The 12,003-nt window shown below is 45.6% G+C and overlaps 1 protein-coding gene across 1 annotated transcript in view; it reads right to left on the bottom strand.

Annotated features, from left to right (window-relative positions):
* LOC140143738 (uncharacterized) overlaps positions 1-11,212 on the bottom strand; it is a 54,669-nt gene extending 43,457 nt beyond the window's left edge. The window contains 1 exon segment of the mRNA XM_072165549.1: positions 10,909-11,212. Within this exon segment, the coding sequence (XP_072021650.1) occupies positions 10,909-11,027 (119 nt within the window). The 5' untranslated portion in view covers positions 11,028-11,212.
* Positions 11,213-12,003: the final 791 nt, after the last annotated feature.

Below are 12,003 nucleotides of genomic sequence, written 5' to 3' on the forward strand. Positions count from 1 at the left end.
TAGTCTGGTTCTTACCATGTTGGAATTCTGATTGTCCATAAAACACCTGATACCCAACCACCATATTATCTCCATGCAGAATAGCCCTGGAGAACTTATCGCCTGGTCGTTGGTTTACGTTTTTGTAGTAAACCGTGGAAAAGGACGACGGGTTCTTCCAAGACACAGCCTGACAAATCTCTTCTATGGGGACCCCCCTATGGTAGGCCCACGAAGATGAGATAGATCTGGTTGAGTGGGCCTTGGGGCGGCGTCTTTTGCCGCCCCGAGTCCACTAACACCTGGACCAGCCACCGTGCCAGAGTCTGTTTAGCGGCTGGACCGTGCGGTTCTCGTGAGTGATAAATAAGCGGTCATGAGCCCCTCTTAAGGTTTGTGTTCGGCCAAGGTAGTGCTGTAGCGCCTCACGGGCACCACAACCTGTCTTCGGCTATTGACGAACCCTGCCCAATATTGGGGAGGAAGAGGGCGAAGTGTCGGAATGTACTTCGCTCATTTTTGCAAGGAAATCCGGGCGAAGAAACAGCGTCGCTCCGTTGTTAGTAAATCTGGGAGGCTGACTTGAGACTGCGTGCAACTCTGAGCAGCGCCGTCCCAAATAACGCCAGAAGAAAGGCCGCCTTAAGAGTGGCGTATTTAAAGAATCGCTTTTGACAGGGGCTCAAAAGGGGACCCTTAATATACTCCAAGACTGTGTTGAGGTCCCATGGAGGGACCACCTTCCTTTCGGCGGGCGCTCGTTGAACATACCGTCGAGAAGAAGACTTAGGGACCCATCTGAATTGATAGTCGACCCGTCTTCAAATCCCGATGAATCGAGAGAATGGCTGACTTATAGTTGGCTATCGTTGCCTGCTGAAGTCCTGACCTGAACTTTTCTGTCAGAAAATCTGCCACTAGAGGCACAGGGGCTCTAGTGGGAGATGTATTTCTCTCATCGCACCATGCGTAGTAGGGAGCCAAACGCTGACTATACGTGCGGAGGGTAGACTCTCCTACCCCGGCGATGAGAGAAGCAGCTTCTGATGAAAAGCCTCCCTCCGCCAAGCACGTTCCCTGATAAGGGCCATGCAGCTAACTGCAGGTGCTCTAGTGGTAGACTTGGTACCTCTCCTCCGGGCATCCGGAGTAGATTTAATAACTTCGGGGGAGTACTCGCGGCTGAGCAGCTAGTAGATCCACCATCGGTCGAAACCACAGGTGTGTCGGCCAGAACGGGGCTATCAGAATGACGTTGCAATCCTCCTCCCGATCTTGGTCACCACCCTTGCGAGCAGTGAGATCGGGGGGAAAGCGTAAGCAGTCATTCCTCCCCAGTCTACGGACAGAGCGTCCACGGCGAATGCCTGTGGGTCTGCGACCCTTGAGCAATACACCGGCAGCTGATGATTTCGATGAGATGCGAACAAATCTATCGAGGGTGGTACATCACCTCGAAGATCGTCTGGGCGACCTGCGGAGCAAGGGACCATTCTGTAGGTCCCGACACCTTTCCTCGTGACAGATCGTCCGCGAGGATGTTGGTGACTCCGCTATGTGCATCGCTCTCAACGTAATCTGCCTGGCCTTGCACCACCCTATCAGGCGTGGTGCGTGCAGGCATAACCGTGGTGACCTGGTGCCCCTTGTCTGTTGAGGTAGGCCACCACGGTTGTGTTGTCTGTTTGGACAACGATATGAGATCCCGATCACCTTCTCGAAATGCTGGAGAGTTCTCTCCACTGCCCAAAGTTCGAGAAGGTTGATATGGAACTCCGTCTCCGTGGCCGACCATAGGCCCGACTGAGTCCCGTGGATGTGGCCCCCAGCCCAGCTTTGGCGCGTCGGTCGTCACTACGTGGCCTTTTTCGCTGGTGCAGGAAACCTGACACCTTGAGCCAAATTGGGCTGATGGGTCCACCACCAGAGTCCCTCTCGCGCGCTCTCCGCCATCGGAACCGCGAGGGATATTGGGTGACGACTGGGCCTGTAAAAGGCTAGAAGGTGTAGTTGTATAGGCCTCATGTGAAAGCGGCAGTGCGTGCGAGGTCTACCATACTGGCCATAAGGCCCAAAACCTTCATCCATGCCACAGCGGGTGCCCCTCTGACTCGGCCAAGAGTCGGGCACACCTCGCCATGTTCGTCACCCTCTCGGGTGAGGGCACCGCGATCCCTCCTTGAGGTTGATCTGGGCCCCTAAGAATAGTGGTGTCTCGTCGGGACCAAATTGGATTTCTTGACGTTGATCAGAAATCCCAGGTCCCGCACCGTCGGACTACTAACTCCACGAGACACTGTGTCTCCAGCGGGTGCGTCCGTAAATGAACCAATCGTCCAGGTAGCAACACATGTTGACTCCCCTGCGCTTCAGGTACGCTGCCACCGCCCTGACCAGGAGTGTAAACACTCTGGGGAGGTGGACAAGCGAATGGCAGGCATCGAAACTGGTAAGTTTGACCCTGTACCTTGAAGCGTAGAAACCTCTGATCTTGAGGTGCGAGCGGAACATGCAGATATGCGTCCGAGAGACCTAGCGATGCCGCCCACATACCCTTGATGGGGCAGGCTAGCACCGGCGAGAGTCTCCATTCTGAACCTCTTGGGCCTGATGAACTCGCTCAACGGCTTGAGGTTCAGAATGGACCTCAATCGCCGGTCTTCTTTGGAGCCAGAAAAAGCGTGCTCCAAAACCCCTTGGTGAAAGGGGGTGACCGGGACAATCGCTTGCCGTGAGAAGATGAGTGACCTCTGACAGTAGTGCCCGGCGCTGGGGGCCGTCTGGCGGCACTACCGTGGACCTCTGGATCGTGCAGGCGCACGAGGGGTGGCTGGTAAATTCCAGCCTGTACCCCCCACTGACCACTGACAATACCCAGGCACCCGGTGAGATGGCATGCCATCTCTGGGCGTAATGCAATAGCGGCCGCCCACAGGGGAATCCCTGTGGGAAGTCCAAGGCCTGCCGGCATGGACTGTCGACCGCCGTGCCCTCAGGACCGATCTGGTTTGCCACCCTTAGAAGAACGGCTCTTCTTAGGGGGCTTGCCATACGGTCCAGCACTACTCTTGCGCTTCCCAGTTTTTTTGGGAGGTGCTGGAGTAGCCTCGGGCTCGGGTGTAGTCTGTGGTGCGCGTCCTGCTGAAGCCGGAGCTGGCGCTGAAGAACGCTTAGAAGACTTCTTCTTCTTGTGCTTCTTCTTCGCCTTACTGCCCTTCCCTTGGTCAGGGCAGCCTCCGACTTCTTCAGAGTGCTCTCATTGGTGGCCTTCTTTGCCCGGTCCTCAACCGTGGCGCAAAAGGCCTGTCCAAAGAGTAGCCCCTGTCCCACGAGTCTGACTTCTTCATTGCATCAGCAAAGTCGGAGCCGTAAGTTGACTGGAGGGACAGACAGGCATTCTCCGGCGGCGAGATGACATCCTATGGGCTAGGCCCATAGAACTCTCGTTGAGGTTAGCTGTTAGCACCGCTAACAGATTAACCTCATGGAAGAGTTCGGCGTTGCCCGTGGTGGTTCGCTACCTTCCTACCGAGGTGCTCGGCAAGCGTGGTAGCGACGCTAGAGACTCTGATAGCGGCGTGCTGCTTATCGATGAGCTTTAGCTCCTCCTCCCACTGGGGGAGAACGACCCGTGCGCCTTGGCCGCTAGCGGCAGGCGCTTGGCACCGTCTGGATCCATGTCAGGGACCCTGAGGTAGGTTTCGTAGTCCTCCTGCGAAACACGCAGTGGAAGCGTGTAAGCACGCGGCGTCGAAGCTCCAGCGAGCCTGACAGCCCTCTGAAACCTACCCTTGAGGTCCGCCCGGGAATGCAAGTGCGGCGACCCTTGTGTGGACCAGCTAGCTGGGCATCCTACTGAAAAGATGCCCTGGTCCTCCTGAACGGACTCCTCCTGAGAGAACGCGAGGCTCAAACCTTGGGCCACACGGCTCATCACCTCAGCGGTGTCCGCAGGCAGACCATTGCTAGCGAGTTCCTCACGGGGAAGCGGGGGAAGGATACCTGAAGCTAGCTGCACAGTCTCATCAGACTGTGAGTCGCTACTGGTTTCATCTTCCGACTCCTTTCCCTCGCCTTCAGACTCTGACTCACTCTCTGATGAGGAAGAGATCTGACGACGGGCATCTGAAGGTGGACAGGGCGGTGTCGCCACCGTGTGGCTAGCCAACTGAACACCAGCAGAAGAGGGAGTACTCCCGCTAGACCCGAGATGCTAGCTATAGCACCCGGGATCCGCGCGCTCTCGCTGCTGTCGCCCTAGCCATAGCAGTGTGCGGCCTACCCTGAGCTGTATCAGGGTTAGCCACTCGCCGCCGGGTTGGGTAACAACTGGTGGTACTGCTTGCCCAACGCTAGGCGGCACTTGCCACGGTGGAAGACCGTGGAAGAAACCACCCTGCGGCGGATACCACGGGGCATACCCTGTTGGTAGCTGACCCTGAAAGGATCCGCCACCAGGAAACCCCATGGAGCAGCAGTACCAGTACCGCCTCCCCCTGTTGCCACAGAGACTGTGGTAACCAGGACGAGTACTTCGGTCCCTGCGTGGTTGTAGCGTAGGTGCCCGGTAGGGCTCCGGCTGCGTACCACTGTACCCATGCCTCTGGCGTTCCCGCTAGAGGATCAAGCCGTGTGTATGGGTACCCGCTATACTGGCTGTCCCTTGGCTAAAAGGAGCTTGCCTAGTATCACGGGTAGCTGAGCGTGTATACCCTCGATCAGTCACCTCGCTACCTGAATAGGCAGTATCAATCAATGGAGCCATGCTCCGCTGAATAGATAGTGATCGATCATAAGAGGGTAATTGACCCATTGACTGTAATGGATCACCCACGCTCTGCTGGCTCTCGAGGACATAAGTGGGTTGTTGATCAGCCAGGCTGTTCAAACTACCTACCCTAACCTCTTGAGCCTCGCCCAAGGTCGCTGTGTGTGGCGGACCACTCACGGCAGCTATGGGCGCGTGCATAGTGGCTACCACTGAAGTCAAGCCGTAGCTCGTCTCGGTAGCTGCCACTGTTTGCACTTGGGTCGCTGTCCCGTGAGAGACTGCGAGCCCAACCCGGTATATAGCCGCTAGCCAGTCCCGGAGGACAGCCGGCAGCCATTCCAAGGCCCAGGGAATCACTTTCGGCGGTCCCACCATGGAACGCTGCCGTGTGACAACCCCAGTTGGTTCTGCTAAGACTACACCTGAAGCGTTAGCCCGGTATCGTCTCTGCTAAACCCATGCACGTTTGCATTCGGCCCTTGCGGGGAGCGAAAGGCGTGCTGCGTGCCGTGGATCAACCCAGGCAAGCCCGGGTTCCACTGGCACGCTGCGTGCTACAGACCGGCCGAGGCAAGTCCGCTGCACGCTGTATGCTAGATTCAACCCAGGCAAGCCGGGGTACCCTTGGCATACTGTCCGTCGCCGGCTACTTCGCGGTGCTAGACCCGCTGTTAAGCCAGCAATAGACGGGTGTCCACCTGCAAGAAGCTTCGCTAGAGATCTCACTGGTAGACTGGTACTAGCCTGTTATGGCAAGTACCGCCTTGCTGCCTGCTACGAGCTTAGACGTTAAGTCAGTACATTCTCTGGCTGCTAGGCCTTCGGGCTCGCTAGCAGTCCCGGAGGGTCCGCCTGCTTACCCGGGACCGGAGCCCCAGAGGTTACCTTAGCGTGGCCCTTGCCGGCCTCGCTAGTACCTACCATATCAATCTTACCTGTAGGCTTCTGTTTCTTAGTCTTCGTCTTCTGTCTGTGTCGAAGACCTAAACGAGCGCTTCTTTCTAAATCCTCGAAGTGGATGTCCGATAAGCCTATGCAAAAGGAAGCACACTTATTTGATTTAGAGCAATCCCTGTGGGAGTAGCAGAGTGGATGCGGGTCCCACTCTGGCACAAGGAAGGGCATGATTGACAAGGCCTAGACATTGTAGTAATCGGGAGCGTACAGCACTACCCCCGAACACAAGCTCAAGCCCAATAAACAGACCCACACGCACAGTGGCTGGCGCTGATGTAGTGGTATGATATAAAAATATATATACAAAGGGATGAAAAACTGAAAACCTTTTGGGGAAGATTTGTCAGGCTGGTCCCTTGAAACCCACGAACTCTTAGCAGTAACTTCGTCATCAGACGCGTACTGAAAGATATAACGATAGAGCACACCATAAACATAGCGATAATCACTCACCATACATGTATACACAGTACTGTACAAACATCTATTGTAACTTACTAGTCTGTTATAGTTGTTTTACGTGAGAACAAAAATAAAATGGCGTCCTAAGAGCGGCCATTTTGAAAACGTGTGTCCCGTATATGAGCGGAAACACACATACAAGCTAAGTTTTTGGATCGTTTTGTCACTTTTCTAGCGAAAAATGTCGTCAAAACTATCTCCCTAGCGACTATACTGGTTGGTTTTTACCTCAGTGTAACAAACAAACTGTATATCTCGTCCTTTGGTTCGTAATGATACTTAGCGTTGGTAAAGAAAAATCCACACGTCTATCTCATCTAGAAACCAAGGAGGATAAGGGGTGATTATCGTGTGTGACGTCACCGAATGGGTGAGTCCACTCGGGGGATCGGGGGTTTTGTTATTTATTCATTTATGTGGGACAAAATGACTATTGGTTTTTCCGCATCTCGGGATCGATGCAAGAAGTATCTTAATCAACATCGGAAACGGTAAGATCGACCGGTGTACTGAGTCTGTAATGTACTTTAGTAAACAAAGATTCTCTGCAAAAATCAAGACTTTAGGTGCTGTAGTTTTGTCAAAATCCAAGATTTTGAATAAACCGCCTGAATCAGCGTTTTATTATTACGATAGAAATATTAGTCGAGCAGCGTATGCGATGTCAACACAGTACTACGTTACGGCGTCATGGGACACACACACACACGCCAGAGGGTAGTACCATATTACTACCGCCAGCGTGACATGCATTGGCGCTAGTTGTAAATTCTGATTTTCTTTGCTTTACCTCACTTGTTCGGCTCAAAATTATAAGAGGACATATCTGACAGTAAATGCTAATATTTTATTGAAAATTAATACTATTTTTAAAGAAATGTTATAATATGGCTTTAAAGTATAGGGAATATTGATTTTCAGTGCCTCTCAAATTAATTTTTTACTGTAACTTCTTAACCCAGCAAGGTATTAGGATGGATTATGTACCATTGTTTTGGTATTTATTTCTAGTAGGTAACTTGACCAATTTTACTCCAAGCTGGTTTAATTTGTTGTTAATGTGCTGCATTCTGTGTCATGGGTTCTAGGCTTTTCCTATACGTTACTGTACTAAGCACGCATTTGTGCTCCAAAATGTTCTGAATGTCATATTTCTTGAAGAAGTTACCCCACTTCTGTAAAAGTTGATATTTTTTAGAAGGAAATTTGATGAGGAATTCAAATATGCCATTGGTTTTTGTGTAGGACATGAAGGAAAAAAGTTTTGATTGATGATGTCATAAAAATCATAAAAATTTATGTACGACTTTTGAACACCCTGTATCTCAGTTAGGCTACATAACTCATCGTTACAAGTTTGCTTTTTTTGAGAGCCTACAATGTTATTAGCACATCTATAAAGGTTTTAGCAGAACAGGTGTTTATGTTAGTGAGTAAGAAAGGAACCAATTTTTTACTTTTTGAGCGAAAATGTAACTTTTCCACCCTATATAATATTTGTGGCACCCTGTATTAAAAGTTGAACAATTGTCTTCCTTACACTTTCAGCTTTATGATGATATAAAAATTGTAGGTTTCTGACAAACATGAGATGAATTACAATCATTTTTGTGTGAAAGCGTGATTATTTTTCTAATTTTGAGCATGTAACGCATTTGGCCCCCAATTCATGACACACGACCTCAACCGATACAAAATTTGCACTTAAAGTATTTGTGTATGTTTTACATGATAAAACAATCACTTAGACCATGTTAAAAATAGAGCATGATTGTTAACGGAAAATGTAACGTCCGAAAAATAATTTTCAAGTGCTCAAAATTTTTTCATGTTAGAAATTATTTAGGTAAATCTTGGATTTCTTGGATCTTGTACTAACAAGTGTTCATAAAATTGAACAGAATACTCAGAGCTGATCTGGTTTTATTTTGTAAACAAAACAAATTAGTCACTTTTGTTAGGTTGACAAATTTCCGTTGACAATTGGACATTTGGTCTTGTCACAAGTAAAGAAAGAAAACTGGGACAAATTTTGTTAAGCTATGGGAGATTAGCCTAGGTCTACACTACATAAAAATATAAAAAGTTATCCGGAAATAGGTCATGTGTTTCTGCTGGGGTCTCCCAAAGTGTCATTTAGCCTTTTGATACATGTTTAAAAAAACAGAGCCATATTTAGACCATGCACCAGATACAGCTTTTACAAGCGTGAAAGTCTTACCGGTTTAAAATATACGGACGTTTTGTGCATAATTTTGACATTTTTTTACTAAAACATCGATTTCTCAGAGTTCACTTTTGACACTATTGCACGATTTTTGTGACAAGATGACTCGAAAAATATGCAAGCAAAAGGTTAACTTTTTGCCCTATCGTTTAGAGTACATCAAAGTCTAGGGAAGGTTTTCTCACTTTTTCAAAACATTTGTTTTAAACAAAAATATACACTATTATGTGCAATTTTTAGCTTTTTAGAGTGACAAAATTGCTTTTTTCACATGTTTTTTTTTAATATTTCGAAAAAAAGACGAATTTCAAAAAAATAAAAAACCTGTCCCTAAGTTCATGTGAATGTCTCTTCTTCATGAAAAGCTAACCGAATTTTTTTTACTCCAAACGGATTTTTTGCTAAGTTGTCACAAAAAAATTGGGGTAAAAAAGTGAATTTTTGTGATTTTTCTAAAAACTTGAGATTTTTGAACAAATCTGGCGTAACCATGGGATTCCTTGACTCATTTCCTTTCCAAAAATGTATAGTTTTATATCACGGTACTTTGGACATGCAATTCTGAAATAATGATGCTCGAAAAGGTCCATGTTCTTTCCCATTACTCTGGCCTTAACTGGCTACTTACAGGCCCAAACAAAACAAAACAATTTAAGTAAACCCTCAAACTAGATGGTGCAAAGTCATTACCGGTATTGACATTTTCAACAAATCAAAAATGGCAAAAGCTTACTTTTTGATAAAACTTAAATTATTGAGTCTCTTTGAGAAATGAATACTGAAATTACAATTTTACAAACATGAAAATAAAAGCTGTTCATTCAGATATTCCTAAATGCCTTGCAATTTCTCTTTCAGACTCTACAAAAATGTATCAACAAAAAGGGCAACAATCTGTCCTTTAAGTTTAAATCCCAATTGTTTTTAATAACAATGTTTACTGTGCAATTCAGAATTTCCACAGCGACATCTCTGCCCAGCCATTTATTACTTCGACCGATCTTCAAAACACGCCCGCAAGTGGGAAACAAAATGGTCGTATGTGCAATCCCCGAACCATGCCTCCAAGCACTGCCTATTGTTTTGTGGACAAACAAACTTCACACTTTTATTTTCGAATGAGATGACCCAATGACCCGATATGCTTTGTTAGTGTTTTTCAAGTCGATTGTCGCGCTATTTCGTTCGCAGAGCCTTTACTTGCATGTTGTTTCAACAGATTGTTATTTACGGTGATTGATGTGATACAGTTCTTGGAGCAATTTATTTTTGACATTTTGTTTGAAATGATCGTAATTCCAAATAAGGAGCGCTGTTATTAACGCTCCCGACTATGCTTTGAGGTGCGCGGAAGGAGCGCTCCTCAAAAATAAAGGACTGCACTCAGCGGTCAAATTCGACAGTATCGCATCGCAAAATGCGATGTAATTTCCATCAACTGCTATGCACTTTTCCAAAATGCATAGCTAAAAGTGCTATAAATTTGAGCTAAATAAGAGATATAAAAATCTCAACTTTTTTTGAGAAAAGTGGGGGATGAATGATGCTGTGGATCACAAAATGCCCTTATCAGTGACAGTGTCATCATATAACTTTCATCATTCATTCATTTTTTTTCACTCATCAAATAGCAAAAAACATAGAATACATACAAAATCATAATACAAGTGAGAGTGAAGGAATCACAGGAAAGGCCAAGAAGAGACCTGAAAGTCTGTGATCCCTTGATTGGTTAATTCATCATTTGGCATGGCAGCAGATTGTCACTTCAAATGAAGAAGCAACAGTAAACTGTCATATCTTGATATGAATTAACCTAAATACATAAAAAATAACAGTAAACAAAAAATAACAGTAAATAAGAAAATGCACAACACAAATTATAAATAATCCAAAATTAATGTCAACATACATGTACAGAATAAATGATTCAGTGCAAAAAATTTGTCACCGCTGACCGACCAAAAAACGATTGCAAACACAGGAAAACACAAAATTTTGAAATTTGGACACCAGAAACTTGGAGACATAGTCTAAAATGTGCTGGTCCTTTATCTTTGATACAGAAGTCATCACGCAGTGATAGTTAGATTTCATAAAATAAAATCGCCTTTGTGTAAAACGGATCAGTTTTGTACAGTATTAAAGTTAAAATATTGTCAATGATGGCCGCAGAAAAATGAAAAAGTTTAAAAACGGACATTTGCCCATAACTTTGTTGATATTTGAGCTACAGACATGGTTGACCCCTCATTTTTTAAGTTAAATGATCACCTTTTTAAACAAAATAATTTCCATGTGAAAAAACCTACTTGAAAATTTTGTGATCATGCCTAGCCATGGCATGCCATGGATGGGCTAGACAAATTTAGACTTCTCGAGACTCGTCTCGGGGATCTCGAGCAAGATCAAACTCAACTTGCACTGCTTATATTCATGAGGATACCTTATGAATTATAATTTATATTACAGATCATTGTTAAAGTAACGTTTATTATTGATATCGACTTACTCTTTAGGGAAAATTCTAATATCTTCAATTTTCCCCAAATGGCTGAACAAAGTACGGAGTTGCTCAAGTGTTGCTGACGGCGAAACATTGGTGCATTGTACCACTCTTGTCGTCGCCATGTTTAGGCTTTGATGTAGGGTTTTAAACCCTAAATTAAATAAACGAAACCTTAATACTTAAATCTATTAGTTTATCTCTGTTAAAATAGTTTGGAAAGTATAAATTTGGTCTAATTTCCCTATTTGTGTATAGACAAGGCGATAGCTAAACGCAAAAGAAACGCAAATTGGTCATTACGGCTTGACCTTTTACCCTCGATCACATAAAATAAAAGTAGAGTTTAACATTTTGATAAAAATTGTCCATTATCATAGTTATAAAACTATCAAAATAATTTTTAAAACAAATAAAATTTTTTTTTTAGTGCTTACAATTTTTATAACGACAATTAGACTTTTACTCATCAAAACAAAAACGTAAATTTGTGAATAGGTCATGTTGGGTCATAAGAGGTCACGTTTCCAGGAACAGTTGCAGAATTTTTGTCCCGCCTGCCCTGAAAGGTTTTAGAAAATCTGGAATTTTTCGTCCCTGCAAGATTCTTTTTGGACGGTAAGGTAGTGCACTACTTGGAGGAAAGTACATAGTTTCGGTTATCTAAATGTAAGTAAACACAGATCATATATTATGTTCAAAACGAGGCCTTTATTTTTGCACTAAAAATACAGATTCCATGTTTCTCAAAGTCAAACTCATCCATGGCATGCATCCACACATGCACAGCATCATGATGAGTTTGTGATTGTCTTGAATAATGCCAGAAGAAGCTGAAAACTTATCCAAGGAATTGAGCTGTGCTAATCGTCCTCGGCAAAATATACATTGAAGAAGTCCAAGCAGTGGCAAGGATTTCTTTTTGGTTTGAAAAAAAGTTGCATGTTGTAATTTAATTTTGTACAGAAACAGATGAATGATGACAAAAATGATGATGAGACTGTCATGAATCACACAATCAGTCTGGTATGAGCACGCAGTTGGTTGATTGCCACATATCGTCATATGACATATAGCGCAAGCAGCTGGCAAGTAGCCAAA

Source organism: Amphiura filiformis, unplaced genomic scaffold, assembly GCF_039555335.1.
Source record: "Amphiura filiformis unplaced genomic scaffold, Afil_fr2py scaffold_26, whole genome shotgun sequence".
Taxonomy (NCBI): Eukaryota; Metazoa; Echinodermata; class Ophiuroidea; order Amphilepidida; family Amphiuridae; genus Amphiura; species Amphiura filiformis.